Below are 21945 nucleotides of genomic sequence, written 5' to 3'. Positions count from 1 at the left end.
ATTTTAATTGCAGACGTGGCCATCAGAGAAATGACATCTTCCTCAGGTTAGATATGTGATTCTCCTTCATTTCATTGTGGCTTTCTTATTGTAATTACTGTGGATTACATCTCTAACAAACAGAATCACTCCGCAGCTCTCATATAAACTCATGATTTAATCATAGATCACAGTCCACATCTCATTTTGTTTTTTACTTGCTTGAAACATTAAGGTTTACCATTTCAGCTACTGAATTATGCAAAGCTTTCCTCATCAGTTTGAAGCTTCCATTGTGAATGCTCCTGAGTATTGCAATTTATTTTTTCCCTTTCTTTTGCAGGTTTTACATTTTCATGTAGTTGTTTTAAAGCAGATGACCGCCTGTGCTTTCAGTTTCTTCATGTGCTTTTTCATTTGTATTTCTTTTCACAGATGAAGATGACACCTCAGTTAGTACTCCACCAGCAGGTTAGGATTGTGATAGTGCTTTGAGTGCGTATGTATGTATGTATGCATTTTTCTCTTGACTATGAATGAGGAAAGAGTCCAGGCCAGCAGACTGAACGCAAAACAAACGACTTAGAAAAAATTTTATAGTGCCCTATATTTTATTAATCTCTGTTCAAAGTACAAGACCCTTATATGACCTAAGTCCCTGTCCAATCCTGTCTTGAGGTCTTTAGTGGATCTCCCAGTGGAAGGTAAAATGTTGGTCAGTAGATCCAAAAGCAACTCCAGGTAAATAGGTATACTCTTTAAATAATCAAAATATTGTCCCTCAGACAAATATTGAGAAACAGAAATTAATCCATTACCTGGAACTACACAAATCATGGAAAAAACACCAGCCTCATGTAACCTTTCCAAAGAAAGTCTTGAACTGAGTTAATTTAGACTTTCCAGAGAAAAGTTGTGAATATTTCTGGGGTTTTTTCTTAGCTGTTTGCTTTTTTCTGGTATTCAAGTAGTTCCTCATGGATATGGTCCCAAATATTTAGTCTAATCTTTTTGTATGAAGAATCAATATTCTTAAAATCCCAGTGATCTGAGGTCAGTTAAGCTGTGGTCTCTCAGCTGGTGTCATCAAAATTGCTCTTCCCTTTCAGATGGGATGTCTAAGCCAGCAGAAAGAAAAGATTCAGGTGAGACCTCCTGAGAAACATGATGAAACACTCCCAAAATTAAATAATAAAAATACTGTTTAGATTTTATTTGTAAAAGATAATACTTTATTTTCATTGTTTAGACAGTAGCAAACTATAGCTGTTGAAATGCTTCAAAGTACCGGAGCAAATAGGTTTCTAGCAGCTAGACCAGGAGTGAGAGAGGGCTGTGCTGCACAGAGCAGGACATGTATAGCAGCACTTGGCACATACATACATACCTATCTATCTATATCTGTTTCTGTATAGATAGATACATAGCTGTTCCATTCCTCCTCAGCCTACAGGAATTCCACTCCTACATTCAGCCTCACCCAAATCCCACACACAGGTCCCAGAAGACTGTAGGAGAATGGCTTCTTCTCACACCTCAAAGGACGGTGGGGAAAACTTAGCAAAACCATCATAACCTCTTTCTTCCTACCCTGGCAGGTAATGCACATTGCACCCACTCTCGTGGTTTCAGGATTTGCAGCCTCTGGAACAAAATGAGCAGCTGGTACTTCAACCATGGTTATAGACCTGGCATAGCAGCCTATGCCAGCCTGCGTCAAACCCACCTTCCCTTCTGTTTGTTTAATAAATAGGAAAATGTTAATATCTAAAGGCCATGATAATACTTAGGTGATCTTTTATGTGGTACCAAATTAATGACTCTGTGTAAGCTTTTTCCCATTTATTAATATCCTTTTTCCATATCATCCCGTGGCATGTTAGGTTTGTTACTGCACGTGACCAGATCCTGCACTATCATTACTTCATCCTCTTCCCACCAATAACCTTCACTTGTTCTCATGTTGTGGTATAATCTAAATGTTTAGATTATTTAGATTATAGAGAGTATATATAGATATGTATCTATATATATTTACATTCATTTATGTCTGTGTAAATCATTCCATGTATGTGTCTATATATGTGTACATACATGTGAGTATAAACATTAATGTCTTTACCTGTGAGAAATTTTGTACAAGCAGGCAGATACAGAGATGCTAGGCACACTATCCACAATTGACTGAAAAAAAAAAATTTATAGCAAAGCTATCTAGCATTTTGATACCTTTTTAAAATTCATAATAGGCTTTAGGATAATAAAACCAATTTGTTTGCATTTTCCCATGGTTGCCATGAGCTGTGTTGCATTTGTAGGTGGTAGAAATTTTCATGAGTTGAAAAGATTCCCACAGCAGTAATCACTACATATCAGAAAGACTATTCTGACCTCCAACTTTAATTAGTTTCCCTTATGTACTGGCAATAACTCCTCAAAAAACAGAGAGGTGGCATTTTGGACTGCAGGTTGGAATACGAGACACGTGCTTTGCCTCTCTGCAGAAAGTGAGCTGAAAACAGACAGGCATTCACTGCCTCGCTCTCCTTGCACTTTCTGCTAGGAATGTGTTTTGACCATGGATTTACCCAAGATGTAATGGCATAGCACAAAGCCAGAGCTGTCCAGATAAACAGGAAGACCAGAAACACAGAGCTATCCTGGTACAGTGCTCTGCCCTGGGGACACCACTCATTTGCTGCTTCTCTCAGTACTGCTGTTCCTTTTCAGTTCCAAAGTCCCAGCTTCCAGAAGAGAAGCTGCTGTGTCTGAGCATATGGCACAATCTTTTCCATCTGACAAACTACTTTTTTCCATAAAATATCACATAAAATTCACATGGCAGGATACCCAAATTCTATTCTATTCGAATAGGTCAAATTCTATTGAACAATCCCCAAATTCTCTGCTTCTGTCATGGCAGAGAAGAAAGCTCAGAACTGCACTTCATCCCTACCCTACTTTGCAGACATGGAGGAGGAACCAGCTTGTACAATGGACTTAGTTTGGGTTGAGAGAGATCTACTGAAAGAGTGAATCAAATGTGGGGATTTTTGTGCTTCTGGCTGTTTGTGTTTTCAGAACCTCCATCTCTTCTGAAAAACAAAGAGCTGACCTTTGTGCATCGCCTCTGTAAAGCACTCATGGTTGAATGCTGGTGCCATTCGAGTTGCTCAGTGCCCATCCTGGCTGATCAGGATACCCTGTCCTCCTCCCTGATAGTTCCATTTTCTGTCACCACAGAGGTAGAGCTCTTGCAGGAGCTGTAAACAATGTGACAGCCAAGCAGTGGATGTCAGTGTGAACAAAAGCTTACAGGACATCTGAAGAGAAAGGTGCTAGGGCTAGAGAGTTTAGGAAGTTCAGGTAAGTGTACTTTGGAGGGAGTAAAACACCCTCAGATGACTGATGTTTCCCCCTCTCTCTGCATCTCAGTATGGTCTCTTGGAGAAGGAGCTCCAGAAGAGTCAGAAAAACGCGATGACTCCCAAAGATCCACTTTATTCGTCGAGAAACCACAGAGTGGGACAGTGAGTGTTGGTGAGTGCCTACAAATGAAACCAAAAGCCACTCCCAGAGGCAGAGGCTGAGCTGGGAATGGTGTGTGCACATTCTGTAGCATTCAGGTTCTGCCCTCAGCTGCAAATACTGCCTCTGGTTTTATCTGGACATGAACAGGAAGACAGGATCTGAAGGCAAAAGGGATGTATGGAGAGACTCAAAACCCAATTGTTTAACTCAAGACAAGCTCAAAATCTAATAATTTACTGAGCATAATGGTAAGATGTATAGTTTCTGGAGAAGAAAGCTGGTTATTGTGATACTGGTGGCTGTACTGTTATTGAAACATCAAGAAGGTCTTATTCAGGATAGCAGCAGAAGGCTTCCAGACCCAAAATCATTAACCTCTGCACCACTGCAGTATTTCATAGTCTGTGACTCCTTCTGACTCTTAAGGTTGTGGTAGAGCCCAGGGAGGCTGAATAGAGTGTAAGTGAAATAAACCTGTAGAGATGCAACTGACTGACCACATGTTCTTCAACAGCTGCATCATTCTCTTCTCTTTCTGACAGGTGGGAACATTACATTTATAGCCAAAGTAGAAGCCAAAGATCTTCTCCGAAAGCCAAACGTTAAGTGGTTTAAAGGGAAATGGATGGATCTGGCCAGTAAAGCGGGGAAGCACCTGCAGCTGAAGGAATCCTTTGAGCGCCACACTAAGGTGTGTTTTTACTTTTCCTTCTTATGGGGGCAAAGCTCCAAAGAGAGCCTAGAGATCAGTTTAAGACAACAGGTAGAAGTCCAAGAGCAGTGGAGTCTAACCCTGACTTACCCACACATATTGCAGGGATGATCTCTGACCCTTTACAGAAGCAGATTTTCTGCTCTCTCAGCCCAGGACAAATAATGGTGGGAAAATCAAAATTTTCTGATGCCATTTCTGAGTTCCAGTTTCTTTTCAGAGCTCATTATTTGAGTTATTCTTTGTTTCTAGTGCATGTCTGAAATACTCATGTTTTAACTCCTGCTTTGTGCCAATGCATCCCCCACATTAACAAACAACTGTGCTTGATTTTTAGATTCACACATTTGAGATGCAGATCATCAAAGCTAAGGAAAACTATGCAGGGAACTATCGCTGTGAAGTATCTTATAAGGACAAATTTGATAGCTGCTCTTTTGACCTTGAAGTCACTGGTAAGGTTCCATTTGTATCTGTAAATATTTATAAGGATTTCTTTCTCTCTCTTTTTTTTTTTTTTTAATTTGAAATGATACTTCATTTTGTTCAGACCCTTTAAATGAGATGAAGCTGGAAGTGAACATTTTAGCATAGAGCTCAGAGAATTTTCTTGTGAATGTACTTATTGTCTAAATGAACACTGGAATAGATTCCATGCGAGATGTATATCCAAGAATTAGAAAAGCTGGCAGGTAAAACCAGTATTGAACTTAAATCGGGCTCTGGCACACAAAACCCAGGGCTTTGTGTGTGTTCTTAGAGGTCAGCAAGGCGGGGGGTCAGCCTGGCTCCATCCATTCACTGGCTGTGGATCAGAACCTTTTAATCTGATTCAGGCTGTCCCAAAGGAGTAATTCACACAAGGGGGATCCCACCTTCCCCCAAAAATCAGTGTGAGTCTGTAGCTGTGGAGGAGACTGTCTCTGTCTCCTTCCTCTGATGCTGAGAGATGCCAGCAGGGAAGAAAGCATAGGAAGTGCGAAGACAAAAAGCCCAGAGCCTGTAAATAAAGCTGGGAGGGGAATAGAGAGAAACATCAGAGAAACAGATTTCATTCTCAGAACTACAGAAAGTACTTCAGAGAAATGGTATGCTTAGCACTGAGCATCTTTGCAGAAACCAGAACCTAATGCCTAAGGGGGTCACTTACCAGGAAACTGAACAAATTTCATGTTCCAAATCACACTGATTACATAAATCATTTCAATTATGTTTTTAATTCCCGTATTACCATTATTTCATAGAATCTTCCCAAGCTGCTCCATCCATTGACATCAGATCTGCTTTCAAAAGAAGGTAACTTCAGTGATCCTATCAAGCTCCTCGGTAATGGATACTGGTAGCATGCATAGAACTTGTGTCAGACAATTGTACCAAGTACTTTATAAAACTGTTTTTGTAAATATAGATTAAAGAAGTGGGATTTAGAGTAATTTCTGGCAGATAGAATGAGATAGTTACAATACATAGATAGTACATACAGTACATACAGTACATTAAATACCCCTACTGTGAAATTACAAGTGTCATTAATTTAAAGGAAGATTGAATATGTAAGTCAATTAAATATATGTCTCTTTGGAGGCTTTTAAAAATATATTTTCATTCATTAAAATATTCTACTGCATGTTTCCTGAAAGCTGTCAGCCACGATATGAAAGTTCCTGGTCCCAATCCTGCACTGATTAAAAGTAGAGAGAAAATTCACGCTGATTTCAAGAAGACAGGATCTGGCTTTGTTACCTTACAGTAAACAGTAAATACCATCAGTAAGGGAAAGCAACAAATAGTATAGTACAGAATGTAAGATAATGCATTGTGTCTTAAGGTTTGTTACCTTTCTGATAAAGTAGCAATTCTAACCAATATAGGTGTCATCTTTTTGTGATGAAATATATAAAAAATATATAGAATGAAAATATTTTGCAAACAGATAATGAATGCAGTTTTAAAAATTACAAGTAAAGTTTTAATTGAGAAATAGCTGCTTTTATTTAGAGAGCTTTAATTTAATGATAAATACAAAAGATACTACATTCAAGGTGCATTTCCTTCTTCAGCACATTTTTAAAAATAATAGTCAGCCCAATAATAAAATAAAATTACATAAAAAAAATAAATAAGAAATTAAATAAAAAAAATAATTGGTCAGCCCAAGCAGATTAAGATATCTCAGTATTTTCTGTTTTTTTAAGTAATATCTTACATGTAAAATCTTGATTAAACATTGACTTCACTGCAGTTAAGATACCCTTTTTAAAAATATTTAGGGCATTTCTTTTGTCTATATGTGCTCTATGATAAGGTAATTCTTCTAAAGATCACATCATAGAAAGAAATGCACCTTCATAGAACTGTGATTCTATCTGTAAAAAAGGACCATGTACTGTTTTATTCTTTTTTATAACTGTTTTCTTCTTTCATTTAGAGAGAGGTTAAATCTTTAAGGTTAAGTACTTTTCAATCAGTATTTGACAGAGCTATGCATTGTTAAAAGCATCACCCAGCAATGCAAATCCTTGTTTTGTATTCACAGAAAGAGATCAGCACAAGCCCTTTGTTTTGTCCACTACGGAAATGAAAAACAAAGCTGGTTGTGTTGTCTAGCTCCCATTTGTTTGTGTTACTGAAATCTAACACAAACCTCGGCAAATTTATGTACTCAGTTACAAAAATTTGCCATCAAAGTATAAGAAGCAGCAATACAAACCTTTGTGTTATTTTTCACAAGTGCCTACAGAAACACAATCCGTGTGAAAAAGCATACAAGTTTGTGTTGATTTTATACAATTGTTTGTGTGTCTGGACAATGTTGAGTGTATGAGAACTGTGGAGCGTTTGCAATGTGTGTTGTCTAAGTCTTCCTGTATTAAACAAAGATTTGATCTTTTTCTGTTAATAACAGCGGTGAAGGACAAGAGGATGCAGGAGAACTTGACTTTAGTGGTCTCCTGAAACGTAGGTGAGAACCAAGTGATGCAGTGAGCAGGTGTGGATTGCAAACCTCTAGGTTGGCACACAGAAACAGTCAGGTGTAGCATTAATAACTCCTTAAGAATTTTGTGACCTTTCAACTTTTTTATGTTTCTAACTGTTACTATTCTTGTAGTATAATATGCAAATGTTCAGTGAATTTTACCTCTAAGTGTGCAGAAAAGAAACCTCAGATTTGAGTGCGCTGGGGAAAAAAATGAACCTCAGACTAAAGAGACCAATAATGTTTAGTTCATTTGCTATTTATTTTGTGCTTGCATGGAAGGCAGATGGGGGGCAAATTTCCTACACAGGGATGAGCAGTACAGAAAATTGAGTCTGGTGCAACTGCAAAAAAACTGAAAGGGTTAAATTTATCTCTGTGGGTACATCTTCACTTGATTTTATAAGCATCCTTATATGAAAAAATCATGTATCATGTTTTCAAGTCATAGATATTGGTATAATTCTTTGTAGCTTTTTTTTTTTTAATATGTACACACAAATGCTCAGTAATGTTCTATTTAACTCAAATGTTTTGATGGAGAAAAACTGGGGCACATGTTTCTCTGACTTGCCTTGAAAATCTGGTGTTCTGATAGTTATGTCTCTAGTTATCTGAGATCTTAAACCCAGTTTAGTCTTTCACCAGATGAAAACAATATATCATTTTTTAAAATCAAGAAGAGAAATTCTGTATGCCATGGAAATCAATGGCAGCTGATCACAGAGAACTGGAAAAGGAATTACATCCTTTATCTCATCTACCACTTACTCTGAAAGAGGAAAATCAGCAGTGTTAATTACATTAAAAGGTCACAATGGGCTCATCAGCTATGAGGGTGAGGATAGTGTTTAAGCAACTAAAGGACACAGGAAAAGCTGAAGCTGAAAGTAGACAAAGAATTACTTGGACCAGTTCTCATCCACCAGGTCTTTGGTTTTTCAATCTTCTCATCCCTAATTAGGACCTTCAGTTTGTTCTTTCACCCTACTAATAAAACTGGCCCTGCCAGTTCTCATGACTGCCTGTGTGGTGTTTCAGGAGTAACATGAGAATTGCATGTGATAGTTCTTGGTGGTTTTGTGGAAAGATAAATGTGATTTAAGAGACATTACCACTTTACTAACAATTAACTCTTAAGATTTGTAAGACAAATACTCTACAGCCTTATAAACATGGTATACCTATTGTGTGTTTAATGGATAAAGCAAATATTTAGTTCTTAGACACCATTATTTGACTTTGGTCAAATTGGTTCACCATGCTTCAGGCCCTGAAATGCAACCTCATATTTCTGAGCTTAATTTAATAAGATTGTTAATTAAGCCACAGTGTGGATATTAATATCCATGTGTGTGGATATTAACATCCATTATTATGAAGACAAATCCATGGTTTCATTTCAATTTTTATGACAGGCAATGTTGGAGGTGCATTCTTTTTCTTTTATTTTTTGGTTGTATGACCAAGGAAAGACCTAGAACTTTTCCTTTTTGGCTCATACTACTTGAAACATGGTTTTTTTTAAAAAAAAACAAACAAAACAAACCTAAATGCATAGAATCAATATACTGTCTATTTTCTAATTTTCTGCTGGTTGGCAGGCAGACATATCAAGTCTTATCTCAGTAAGCCACACCATGACTGGATATGCTTTGTCAGTGCAGTGGATCAGTAGCAGCATGAAATTCCAAGAGGCACAAGATCTAAAAACCACTCAAATATTTAGGTCTTTGATGGCTTTCTTTCTTTTTTTTTTTTTTTTAAGTACATCTTTAACAAAATTGCACAAAGAGATATAAAAGTGATTTCATGGCAAGGTCAGTCTGCTTAGGAAATACTATGCTCTGTTTGGCCTCTGGCCTCAGCTCAAACTACTGAGGTCTCAGACCAAAATTAGCTTGCTCTAAGCATCAAAATTTGTTCTCCAGTTATGCAAGAGGAAAATGAGCCTGGAATCGAGTCTTTCAGTCTGGTTGAAAATCAGGATCCTCATTCCCGGCTGCTGCCTGGTTTTAAGGGCAGCTCTGTTTTGATTCCCACAGAGTGCCCATCTCTGGCATGGGCAGACACTGGTGAGCAGCCAGTCCTGGAAAAGGACAGAGCTGCCCCATGGGGGTGGGTCTCAGCTTTTACAGGTCTTTTTCATGTTTCTAACTGGAAGGGCTGATCTCGAGCTGCCTCCATGCAGAAGGAATCTCACAGAAGTGGCAGCGTTCACTGTGCAGTCACCCTCTGGAAGGCATGAGCACAGATAAATAAATGAAATATAAAATTGCATACCTGAGGTTGTCTAACTTACACTGCTGTCTCAGAATTATTGTATTTGAAAGACTACTCAGGGAGAACCTGTCTTACTTTTTAAATTAACAGACACATTTTGAAAATTTAATAAACATCCTGGACTGAACAGCAATGTGGTTTCTGTGCTTCCTCGTTCAACCATGCAGAGATTTTCAGGGATCTTCAGTGCTATTTCTGTACATGTCAAAGAAAATCCTCTTTTAGAATCCATAAAGCTCAGTTCTAAACAGTGCCTCGCTGCAAAGCTTGGTATTTTTTTTTTATTTCTCAAAAGTACTGATTTTGTTAGACAAGCTAGATCAAATTGGAACGATCCTGGTCTGATCCAAATAATTTACAGGAAGAGAAATTTAGATTTTTTCTTCAATTCCAATATTGTTCTAGCAGTTCACTTTTTTGAGCTAAATTGTCAATCTGAAAAATTATAATTTCTTTTAGTATGCTTCCATTGTTCTATCATTTAATGCCTGCCATTGTGAAAATAATTATACTTCTCTTTATCGGTTGTCTTAGCCTGGAGTTACAGATAATAAATACAGTATTGAAACTTCTTTGTAAAGGTGATTCCTCACACAGGCCTCTGAAAACATTTCCTGCTCTTAAGACTGAGATACACATGGAAGCGAACAGATCCATCCTTCAAGTCTAAGCTGGTGTGGAAATCTCCAGTTCCTATTCATTTGACAACTTTAAGTAATGCTGAGAAGCACTGGTATAACTATAAACAGACACAGGTTCCCCTGTATTCCAATGTCCAATGTCAGCCACCCCCAGTAGCAGTTACAGGGACTCAGGGCTTGAAAATATTTTTATTTAATTTTGAAATGTACAAATGAGATTCAGTGGCGCCATCATAAATTGTGATTGATTCCACTCAAGTTATAGCAGATAAAACTGATTTAAGTGAGATTAGACTTTATACTATTACATTTTCAAACTGTATTTTTTTTTAAGCATTGAAGTAACATAAAAATTCTCACAATTGATTGTATCAGAAAAGGACAAATTGAAACTTGCATTCAAATTCTGCCTTGAAGAAGAGTAAAGCAAGATGTGAATATCATTCTGAGCTACTCCACTCATACTGAGTGAAATAAAAAAAATATTATGGCAGCCTTCAAATTTTGGTCAAAGCATTTCTAGCCTCACCGTGATTCAGCTTCGCCTATCTTTCATGGTGTGATAAAGCCTCACTAACTCTTCTCCCATAATTTTGTTTTGCTAACATCAGGGAGGTTAAACAGCAAGAGGAAGAGCCTGAGGTGGATGTGTGGGATCTCCTGAAGAACGCAAATCCCAGCGAGTACGAGAAGATTGCTTTCCAGTACGGCATCACCGACCTGAGGGGGATGTTGAAGCGGCTGAAGCGCATGCGCAGGGAGGTGAAGAAGAGTGCAGGTATGGCTGTGCTAGAATATTCCTGAGCTTCTTAGTCACACACAACGGTTCACCTTGAAAACCCAAACGTGCCTCACTTCCACACAAGGGAACTTTCACACCACAGCTCATTCCAGCAAGGAGTTATTCAGAAGGCAGCTTTGGTCCATGGTGGAAGTGTAAACACCTCATCCAACTCAGTGCTTACCTAAAGCATCCCCTCCCCCTTCAGACAAACGCTGGTTCCATCTGGAACAATGTCCCCCAGGTGTGTGGAAAAGTGTTACCTAATCAAACAATTCAGAAATTAGACCTTGTCTTACCATCAGTATCTTCTGCTCTAAACAGAGGTCGTTCCAAACACATGCAGTGTTTGCTCTTCATAATCTCATTTTGCACTTAATCTCCATTGCACAGAAATCCCAACTGTACTACAGACCCTCCACCCTGCACTGGGTGAGGACATTCAGGCCTTAAAATACATGTCTATGCCACAGAATATGTTTGCACATACATATAAATACAACACACTGCCCATTACACTCTTGTGACATCTGCTTGTTTCTGGACAGCATTTCAGAACAGAATGCAGTATATGCATTTGCTGTGCCACTGGTTTCCTGGAAGCATCCCTTCTATGTAGGTGAAGTCCTCCTCAAATCCAGTTGCAGTCCAGCTGCCTGGTACACCCTCTCTCCTCATCCATTACCTTCCTTTGTAACGTATGTTATGGTATTACACATTAATTTTTATTTATGTGTTTCATTTGATGCACCTATTTGTGCTGCAAAGCCCTGAAGAGATACCAGCTAGAAGTTGGTCAGGAAAACCAGATCTGTACAGCTCTGTGCTTCTAATGTTTCTAGATTATTCCATGTAGACCAGTGTGAGAATACGCATAACTTTGTGTGTAAATATTCTGACAGCTTTGATGAGATTTATGCAATGTCATTTCAGAATCCATATTCTTGTTTTCTGATCTCGTGTTAAACTGACACTTGACTTCCACAACAGCTTTTGCCAAAGGCCTTGATCCTGCATACCAGGTGGACAAAGGAGGTAAAGTAAGGTTCATGGTGGAGCTGGCAGATCCAACAGTGGAACTCAAGTGGTATAAAAATGGCCAAGAAATACGACCAAGTGCAAAGTAAGTGATCTTATATAAGCAATAAAATTGACACACATGTACTCCCTTGACAAGTGTGCTGCATGGATTTCTCTCTTTGCTCAAGTTGCACCAATTTTATTTCTGAATTTCATTAGATGTGGAGTGTATGCTCACGACCCAGAAAAGTCCACTGTAGGCTAAATGGAATATAGGTTGTCTCCTTTGTCTCAAGACAAAAGTCTTAGAGATTCTCAAAAAAAGTAGCACAATGACCTACTCAGTAGTTTTTCAAAAATCAGGAAGCACTGCCAGTATATAAACCACTTGTCCTTGGTCCTGTGTCTGTATCTTTCTATAGTAATTGTGTGCTAAGAGCAGAGATGTTGACATTATACACTTGCCCACCTGGCTCATAAACCAACCGAGAAAAGGGTTTTTCCCATCTTCCACTACTCTGCTAACACTCTGAAGTCAACAGCCTCACCACCAGTCATGAACAACATGTCTAGAGTACCTGCATATTGGTTTATTCTCTGGCTTTTCCCAAAAGAAGCACGGGTGCAGACATTTGAGCACATGTAGAGCAATGCCCAGTCCTTCTTGTGGGCACAACCAGCTCTTGTACTCCAGTGCAGAAGACCCCATTCCACAGTCAGACACACCTGGGGAAGATGTGCTTAAAAATGTTACCTCAAATGTTTCTCAGCAGCACAAAATCCTAGAAAATTTTTCTTCTGACCAGTTTAAAAAATCAGTGATTAACAAAAGGCCTCTTGCAGAAATGAGGCAGATTTCCTTCATTCTGTTCAAATTGATAAAGGATTTTGGTTAAAATTCATGATTGACAAAAAAATGGATAATAGAGTACCTTTTCTTTAGCCTCTATATCTGGCATTGCAGGCAGCTCTATGGATTCCTCTCTAGCAGGAGAGGCTGGATTGAGGGGTCCAGTGCATTTCTACCAGGCTGCTGGAGCAGCTGTCAGATGCTAACGAGCTTTGGTCATTACAAACCTGGAGCAGATCTAAACTGGTGACACAAAGGTGAAAGGCTCCATATCCCATTACCAAAACCCCATATCCCATTACTGATATCTTGTGCCATCTGGCCAACCAATAATATCAACTTCTTAACTTTGGCTATTATTACACCTCACAAAAATGTTGGAATGAGTGATGGTGTCCTCTTACTGGTTATTTTCAGCTTTACTCATCTAGAGTTTCAGACTCCATTTTACTTGTCATCATTCGACTCCAGCTTCTTTTTCTTTTTTTAATTTATTCTTTTCATATCACCCAGACCTGGGATCTTGGAACAAGGCAGAAGCAACTCATTGTCAATCTACACCACAGCTCTTTTTTTGTTAGAAGTCTATGACAGCTCTGTTGAAACTTGGAAATTGCTTCCAATGACGATTTTCCCAGTACTGTGTAAACCCCGGAGTTTTTTGCCTCTAACAATCCCTACAACACTTTCTACATAAAACAAAAGGGGTCCAGAAGTTGTGCTAATGTGTCTTTGCTGCATTCTTGTCCAGATACATTTTTGAGCACAAAGGAAACCAGCGAATTTTATTCATCAATAACTGTACGATGACAGACGATGCTCGCTATTACGTAACAGCTGGTGATGAGAAATGCTCCACAGAACTGTTTGTGAGAGGTAACTGTGTCAGCTTGATGCTGTTTCACCTGCCCTAAATTTATGTGGCTTCTTTGGCTAAAACAAAGATGAACAGGGAGGATCTGGTTTGGTATATATTTGAATTTGTATTAGCAGCTGTTAGGATTACTTGGTATTTCTGTGATCCCTGGCCATTTTTTTTTCCCTCATCCTGCATTTAGCAGCTTAGTGAAAACCCTGAAGTGGGGGTATAGTTGACTTGATACTGTGCTTTGGGATCTAGTGAGGTTGTGGTGCCCTTCAAAATTTTAAGCCACTTTGGAGACCTGTGTGTCATAGCACTGGCTTCCCCAGCACAATACTTGGTACCTGAGAACTCTGATATTGTCCAAGTGCCCTCAGATCAGACTTTCTAGAAGCCAGTTTTCATTCCATTTGCACTGGTTTGAGGGAAACCTCTATCAACAGTTATGAATGGGAGGCCACATCTTCACTCTCTTTTCTCCCACGGTGTTGATTATCAAAGCAAAACAGGTATCAATATGAAGAAATGTTACTTTTATTGAGCAAATTTCCTACTAGCATTCTAAAGAGCAACAAATTTTCAGATTTAGGGCAGAAAAGGCTGCACTGATACTCATATTAGAATACGAAAGTAATATTCCCTTCTACAGCATGATTTAGAAAACCTCTTTCACTTGGTTTTCCCTCTCAGATTGTCAATCTGTAATTCTTTCTTTCCAAAGATCCCCCGATTTTGGTGACCAAAGGCCTGGAGGATACCAGCACCTATGTTGGTGAACGAGTAGAACTGAGCTGTGAAGTGTCTGAGGATGATGCAAACGTGAAATGGTATGACACGCTTTGAACTGCTCCCATGAAAATAAAATCCAGAAGATTTTAATTGTGGGCAAAAATGCAGGCAGCTTTTCCCACTCCAGTAAACCTGAAAATTGTTAAGAAAATCTTAATTAAACTTTATTCAATAAAGTAGTAACACCAAAAATATCCTAATACAGTCATGGATGAGTTTTTCTAGTGCCTTATAGTCTTGTAAATCCTTCTCTGGGAGTTTCAGTCTATGGAAGTCTTACTTGCACAGGACTTCCTTTGGAAAAAATAAAAATTCTTTGTTTTCCATTAGGTTTAGAAATGGCGTAGAACTTACCAACGATCCTAAATCTCGGTATCGAATTAAGGTTGAGGGTAAAAAACACACTTTGATCATAGAGGAAGCTGCCAAAAATGACACTGCAACTTACTCAGTAATGACAACTGGAGGGCAATCAGAAGCCAAGCTTGCTGTTGACCGTGAGTATCATCCACCTTGCTCTCAAGTTCATATGTCACAGTGTGCTGGCATACAGCACAAATGAACAAATTTCTTGCCTTTCCCTGGGGGTTGGAAAGGAAACTTAACTTCCCTACCAATTTTTTTGCTGTGAATCTCCAGAACAGTGACTTCCCTTTAGACAATATTTCCAGTAGCAGGCCATGAACTAGTTCTGCTTATTAACTTCCTGTCACTCCATAAAGATGGAAAACAAAGAGATTCATCCAAAGGTACAATATCAACAAAGTGAATTTTCAAGGGAAGTATCTGCTTTTCTTCAGTCCTTTCAGGTTTTCACAGGAAAGCCAAACCTAGGCACAAGCACATGACTGTGTAGCCCTCTCAGCTTTGTGTGTGCAATATCTCTTGAAAATGTTTGGGTTTTTAAACAAAATGTATCTGATCTATCCTCTGAAGTTATCTTGTATTATGCATAAATGTACATTTTTATTTGTAATAGTCACGCTGGTCTTGGCTATTTTGTACAAATTGTCACCCTGGCCAATTCATGCTGTTTTATTATCAAGTGGGAAATTATCCCCCATGGCTACTGAGCTCCATCGTCTTTCTTTAATGTATCTGTTTCTGTGTTCCTAAGTGAGACCACTGAAGATATCACTTGCACTAGAAGACCAGACTGTGAGGCTGGGACAGGAAATCCACTTGAAGTGTGAGATATCTGAGAATGTGGAAGGGAAATGGTACAAAAATGGGCAGCTGATTGAAGCTAGTGACCGTGTAAAGCTTTACCACAAAGGAAGGTAAGCCTGTTGTGTATTGACTTGGCTTTAGGTGGAATGACACTGTGGAGATGTGCCAGTATGTGGGTTACTTCACTAAAAATTATCTGCTAATCAAACATAACCTCTGTCCCTCAAGACATTTTTGTTTCTGTCATTTTAAAAGCCATGACTCCTTACTTCCTTTAATCTTGTGTATTTTGGCTGTGAAGGACAATAATCAAATCCTCAATCCACCTAAGTTCAAGCTACTGATTTTTCTTGCCATTGCTGTTGTTGTTGGTGTGGGATATTAAGCAGAAAAATAAAATTATTGCTAAACACTATTAAAAATGTACAGTTCTTTTTCTCCTTTCTATGCCTCTTTTTCTCATAGCTCCTGTTTGTATCAGCTCACAAAGATGGTGCAACAAAAGTCAGAATATTCCCACAGTGGGATCACCTACAGGTTGTTTCTTGAGCAACCAAATTTCAATTGAATGGCAGCATCATAGATTCTCTGTGTAAAAGAGATTACACTCCTGTATTTTTCTTGTTCTATGTTCAAACAACCAATATTAAAATTGGTCACATTATTCGGTGGTCTCAATAATATTTTGTACAAAGCACAAAGTATTTAATCACCTAAATTACCACCGGGCAACCAGCAAAGTATATTTTAGTCACTAATGTTACACACAAAATTTTCACAAATTTTTCTTTATATCTCCATGCAGTCTTCAAAAATAGTTTCCATTAATTTCTTTTTCAATTCTTTCACAGAATTCACAGATTTGTTATACCAGTTTCTGCTGTTGATGATGAGGGTGAATACATGTTTGTGCCAGATGCCTACAACATTAATATTCCATGCAAAGTTCATATTGTAGGTAAGTATACTGCACAATGACCTGTACTGAACATCTTTCTGTGGCCTTTGGGAATTAAAAGCAGCCTGAAATACCCCTGGTTACAACCACTTTGCACCCTCTGAGACAGAATCTGCCCGAGAACACAGACCTGAAGCTTTGGAAAAGTGCAGTTGAGCTGCTGGGACAGTCCTCTGCCTGTGCTCGGGACCTGCTCATACTTTGTGAGCTGGGGGAGGCTTCTTGAGGCTGAGTTCTTAAACCTAAACCACTGTGAAGAGTTGGTGTAAAACACCTGCTGTTTCTATCCACTTCTCAGATATACACTGCTATCTTTAAGAACAGGCTTCCTAACATTGCAAAATATTATTTAGTTTGATAAGAGTAGTAGAATAAGCACATATTTACCTATCCACTAAAAAACATTAAATGCTATCTAGATGGGGAAATTGTTTTGCCCAGCTTTGATTCATTCAGCAAAGCAGAAGGCTTTTTAGTGATCCCAGTCCTTCAAACAAAAATAAAACAGAGCATTGCCTCTTCCCAAAGCAATACCTCACCAGCTTCCAACTGCAACCAGCCACCTGGAAGTGGAAAGCAGAGCAATAGAAATGACCAACGTTTTAGAAAACATGTTTTTTAATTGAACCGGAGACATGTGGGGTATCTATATTAGAAAAAGTATTGGTGAGATTTAGGAAAAATGAAAAGGGAAGTGGTACTAGGGCCCACAACTGAAATTCTCTAGAGCCACTTAGCGGAAAACACTCTTAGAAGTTACCTGAATATACATAATTCTGCCTCAGAGAAACAGCTGTGGGGTTTTTCATATAGTCTTTTTATTCCAAAATGTCTATGGTGCCATGATTTCTTTTTCATCAAGCAACTCTTTTCTTAAATAGATTTTTCTTCACAAGTTTTCTTCAAAACAAAATTCAGTTGCTTAAAAATACCGAGAAAATGAAACACAGAGCATGTTTCTGTGTGTTGCAGACGTGTGCCAGGTTACTGAACCCTCAGAGCAGCAGCTATATGTCAAACTTGGACAATCTCTCTCCTTTTTCAGATCCTCCTAAACTTCACCTGGATGGTCTTGGGGAAAACAACACTGTGACAGTAGTGGCAGGAAACAAACTACGACTTGAGATCCCTATCACTGGTGAACCAACTCCAAAAGTGTTTTGGAGTAGAGGGGACAAGGTACATTGTCATTGTAGATGTTTCTTCAGTGTAACAAGGAGGCTTTTCCTTCCAAAAATAATCTTTAGCCTTTTGAAGACATTGATTGTAATGGCAGAAAATAAGGGGGAGATGCCCTGTGTTTAAAAATGCTCTTTGCACAAAAAAGAAGAGAAAAACAGATAAATATTATTATAATATTATTATTATTATTATTATTATTATTATTATTATTATTATTATTATTATTATTATTATTATTATTATTATTATTATTATTTATCTCTTGGGTCTTTTTAAGGAAATTAATAAGAAAAAAAAAATATGGGTTTACTATAAAAAATAGTAGAGGAGAAAGACATATGGAATGCAGAAGAAAAGTCATGAAAATTTACCAAATGGCTACTTCTTCTATATATGTGATGAGCAGAATGGCTGCCAGGTTTTGGCAGGAAGCCATGATATAGTCTGGTTTTGGAAAATGAATGGTAAATTTTAATGGAGTTCAAGTCTCAAATGAAAAAATAGGCTGGGCAATTTGGGTCTTACAGCTGGCGTCTTAATGAAAAACTTTTGCTTAGATCAATCCCTGGCTATGTAAATACCAAAAGAGTCACTTTTCACATTTAAATTTTCATTGTGATATGTGGAAGCTGGGACATGTTACTAGTGCTGCATCCATCAGACCTATCTAGTCAAATGTGTGGTCAGTATTTTTAAAATATTAATTGTAGTGTCACCACTGTTGTCCTGTTCAAGCAGGGAATTATCCCAGGAGAGCTCCTTCTCCAAAATATGTGACAGCATTTGAAATCTGTGAGGAGAAACTACTGACAATTACAGTCATTCTGACCTTTAAAGTGAATGACCTACTTTTGATCTGACTCTTGGAAGAATCACCTATTGTTTTTCCATCAAATTAATGACATGTGGTATTGACAAAAGTGTGTTCTTGCTCACAGGAGAAGCCTTGTGCCTCATCCTTTGTGATGCAATGGCTCAACTGAGTAGTAAACTGTTACCATATTTAATTTATTTTAGTTATTTTGTCATTTTTCTCATCAGTAGGTGACTAAAATGCTGAGATTTGGTGGGATTTTTCTAACAGTTTCTTTAACGTTTTCATTGAAGTGACCTCTACTACTTTTGGATTTTGATTTTTGAGTATTTTGATTCTCAAATACAGAAAGTGTAACTTTTCCCTCTGCTCACTGTGGTTCCTAGATGGTCACAGATAGTGGGAGAATACGGGCAGAAACATACCCAGACAGCAGCTGCCTGGTCATTGATGCAGCCGAGAGGGACGATTCAGGTGCTTTCAGAATCACTTTAAAGAATGAGGCTGGAGAGGACACAGCTCTAATCAACATTAAAGTGGTTGGTAAGTTGTGTGAAACAGTGCTCATGAGCCATGTCTTTTATCACTGTGGCAGAGTCCCAGGAAACTCCTCTTTTTCCTACTTGTCCCCATTGCCAGGCGTGGGATGGAGATCCCTTAGTGCAAGGGCACTAAGGCTGGGTGTTACTGAAGGGAGTGGGAGCTTGGATGGGGTTTAAGTAGGAGTTAATTATCACTGCTGCCAGGGGCCAGACTTCTCTGGTTGCCTGAGGCTGCCCTTATCACTCCTGGTTCTCCACTCTCCCTGTGGCTGTGGGCTCTGTCTTAGCACATGCCCTCCAGAGCCTCTCAAGTGTCTCGACCCTGCAGAGGAACTTGGCATTCATCCATTCCTAACCACCTCCAGGATCCACTAACTTTATTTTTCTCTCTCTCTCCTCATTAGGAATTCCTGTTGCACCTCAAAAACTATTTAGATTTGTTTTTTATTTGACATTTTTAATTTCAACCTATGTAAAAATAAGAAATATTTTAAAAAAAAATATTTACTTTGTTTACAACAGATGTCCCTGATCCTCCTCAGGCACCAAATGTGACTGAGGTGGGTGAAGATTGGTGTATTATGACCTGGGAACCTCCAGCAAATGATGGTGGATCACCCATTTTAGGTACATAATTTGCTTTTCTTTTTTTTTTGTTTTTTTTTTTTTTTTTGTTTGTTTTGGGTTTTTTTTTTTTTTTTTGGTGGTGACTCTCTAATATAGACAAAAGAAGCAAATGCCAAATAGTGGATGCAACAGGATCTGAGTTTAGGCCCTGCAAAGTGGCACTGGGAATATCCAGTAGCTAGAATGTTCTACCTACTCTTTGACTTCACCAGATACTTGTTTTTCTAATGCTTTGAGATTTGCTACTCTGCATGTTATCACAGTATCAATCCCCCTGCTTGAAAGACAACCTCTTATAAAACAGAACTTTGAACTTTTACCAGCCTGTTTGAATGTTAAAAGGAATTTCATAAACAATTTACTGAGGAAGCTGTTTTAATACACTGAACCAAGATGAAAGTTAGAGGGGCCCAGAGGTCAGTAGAACCAGACCCTTTTCACTCTGAACTAAGCACAGCAGTCTTCTAAGTCCAAAAAAAAGCTGTGAAAACAAAACAGATGACTACCAGATAGCTTGCAATAGGGAAAATTATCCCTAAATCACTCTGAAGATAGAAGGGGACATTGAAGCGTATCCATGATAAAAAAATGTCATTGGGCAGTCAAAAAATAGACCCTTTATTACTGATCTTTATCCTATCACTTACTATAATAAAATCTTTTCTGGTCAAAAGGATACTTCATTGAGAGGAAAAAGAAACAGAGCTCCAGGTGGATGAGGCTGAATTTTGAACTGTGTAAGGAAACAACTTTTGAGCCAAAGAAAATGATTGAAGGTGTTGCTTATGAGGTTCGTGTGTTTGCTGTCAATGCCATTGGCATGTCCAAGCCAAGTATGCCTTCCAAGTCCTTTGTTCCTTTAGGTAAGTAACCAAGAGCACAGAGATATGTATGCATTTAGAAAATAACCATTAATATGTTGTTATAATCATCTAATTGTATAAATTTTATATTAGTGTGACAGCTAGAAGGCTTTGCCATCCACATAGTGACAGGCTAACTCAGTGGCCTTTTCATATAAAGAAACAGATTTTTAAACTACTTTGACAACCACAGGTCCCTGTAAAAGACAGGTGTCTTGTTCTTCAGATCAGCAAAGGTTCCCCCCTTGCTCAGCAGTACCCCCAGAATGCAGAGGAGGAGGAAGGAGGGGGCTGTTACAGCTCCAGCATGCTCCCTTCTTACCAGAACATACCTGCTGAGGTAGAATACACTGCTCCCAGCTTCTCTGCTCCACCAGCCACAGCTGCTTGTCCTTCTCAGCAGCAGGAATTTATCTCTGGCTCAGGCTGTGAGCAGATATGGGATGAGGTAGCTGCTTTCTCCTAGTGTGGTCCTAAGCGGGAAAGACGTGCCAGGGGCGATGGAAAGTCATCCTGGTAGGCAGGATAGCCTGTCACCAGTGGTACTAAACTAGAGGAACACAGACCATAAACCTTCAGTTGTAACACAGTGTTCTGCCTTCTCCCTGCTTGCTTCAGCTGTCACCAGCCCCCCAACTCTGCTGGCAGTGGACAGCGTGACCGACACGTCGGTGACAATGAAGTGGAGGCCACCAGACCAGATTGGGGCAGCAGGGCTGGATGGCTACGTGGTGGAATACTGCTTTGAAGGAAGTAAGTGAGAATGCCTGGGGTAGCTGACTCACAGTGAAAGTGGGTGAGACTTTCTCCATTTTTTCTCTACAGGTATCAGGTGTTCTGGCTGTCAGGCAGAGACTAATCAGGCAGAAAACCCCAAGGAGCAGGGTTTTGTTCAGGCTTCCTTTGGTTTGTATTCCAGATGCCACCCACTGAGTGTGGTTCAACATATCTTACACGTGATTTGAAACACAAATCAAAATCCATATAATCTGTTGTAGTGTACCAAGCACTGTGCTAGTAACTATCCTCTTTCAGATGCTGAATGAGTCAGAGCAGTAAAGTTCATTGGTGGATAAAGGTGTAGGAAATAATGAATGGCTACAAGTGTGGCTCAAAATATGTTCAGGTTGGATGGGTTTTAGGGACAGGAGGTCCTCAGTGGGGCAATCCCTATGTTGATATATTACAAACCTGCTAGTTCGAGTGCTGGCAGCCAACACTGAGAACAACCTCTCCAATAGTTCCTGTAGAAGTCATCTAGGCATGCAAAGCCCATGTCTGGATATTTAATTTCTCCAACATTTCAGTGTAGTTTTGGGATCTTTAACTATGTCTATCTAAGACAAAAATATATAAGAACAGGA

General features: G+C 38.9%; 1 protein-coding gene across 5 annotated transcripts in view; it reads left to right on the top strand.

Moving 5' to 3' along the window:
* Window positions 1-21945, top strand: part of MYBPC1 (myosin binding protein C1) — a 69267-nt gene that overhangs the window by 29133 nt on the left and 18189 nt on the right. For 4 of the 5 annotated variants that reach the window (XM_086884734.1, XM_023937117.2, XM_023937109.2 and 1 more), the window contains exons 4-23: window positions 14-46; window positions 415-450; window positions 1089-1124; window positions 3415-3519; window positions 4053-4201; window positions 4560-4677; window positions 5467-5518; window positions 7128-7184; window positions 10735-10901; window positions 11895-12027; window positions 13526-13650; window positions 14358-14463; window positions 14756-14922; window positions 15543-15705; window positions 16447-16553; window positions 17599-17732; window positions 18936-19092; window positions 19614-19718; window positions 20393-20581; window positions 21200-21334. In XM_086884734.1, coding sequence (XP_086740860.1) covers window positions 14-46; window positions 415-450; window positions 1089-1124; window positions 3415-3519; window positions 4053-4201; window positions 4560-4677; window positions 5467-5518; window positions 7128-7184; window positions 10735-10901; window positions 11895-12027; window positions 13526-13650; window positions 14358-14463; window positions 14756-14922; window positions 15543-15705; window positions 16447-16553; window positions 17599-17732; window positions 18936-19092; window positions 19614-19718; window positions 20393-20581; window positions 21200-21334 — 2274 coding nt within the window. Of the gene's footprint in view, window positions 1-13; window positions 47-414; window positions 451-1088; window positions 1125-3414; window positions 3520-4052; window positions 4202-4559; window positions 4678-5466; window positions 5519-7127; window positions 7185-10734; window positions 10902-11894; window positions 12028-13525; window positions 13651-14357; window positions 14464-14755; window positions 14923-15542; window positions 15706-16446; window positions 16554-17598; window positions 17733-18935; window positions 19093-19613; window positions 19719-20392; window positions 20582-21199; window positions 21335-21406; window positions 21488-21945 lie in introns of all 5 variants that reach the window. The other variant, XM_023937132.2, reaches the window with a different exon arrangement.

The sequence above is a fragment of the Cyanistes caeruleus genome, chromosome 4 (genome assembly GCF_971803275.1).
Source record: "Cyanistes caeruleus chromosome 4, bCyaCae1.hap1.1, whole genome shotgun sequence".
Classification (NCBI taxonomy): domain Eukaryota; kingdom Metazoa; phylum Chordata; class Aves; order Passeriformes; family Paridae; genus Cyanistes; species Cyanistes caeruleus.
Note: the sequence above shows the minus strand (reverse complement) of the source record. Positions and strands in the feature narration are given on the sequence as shown.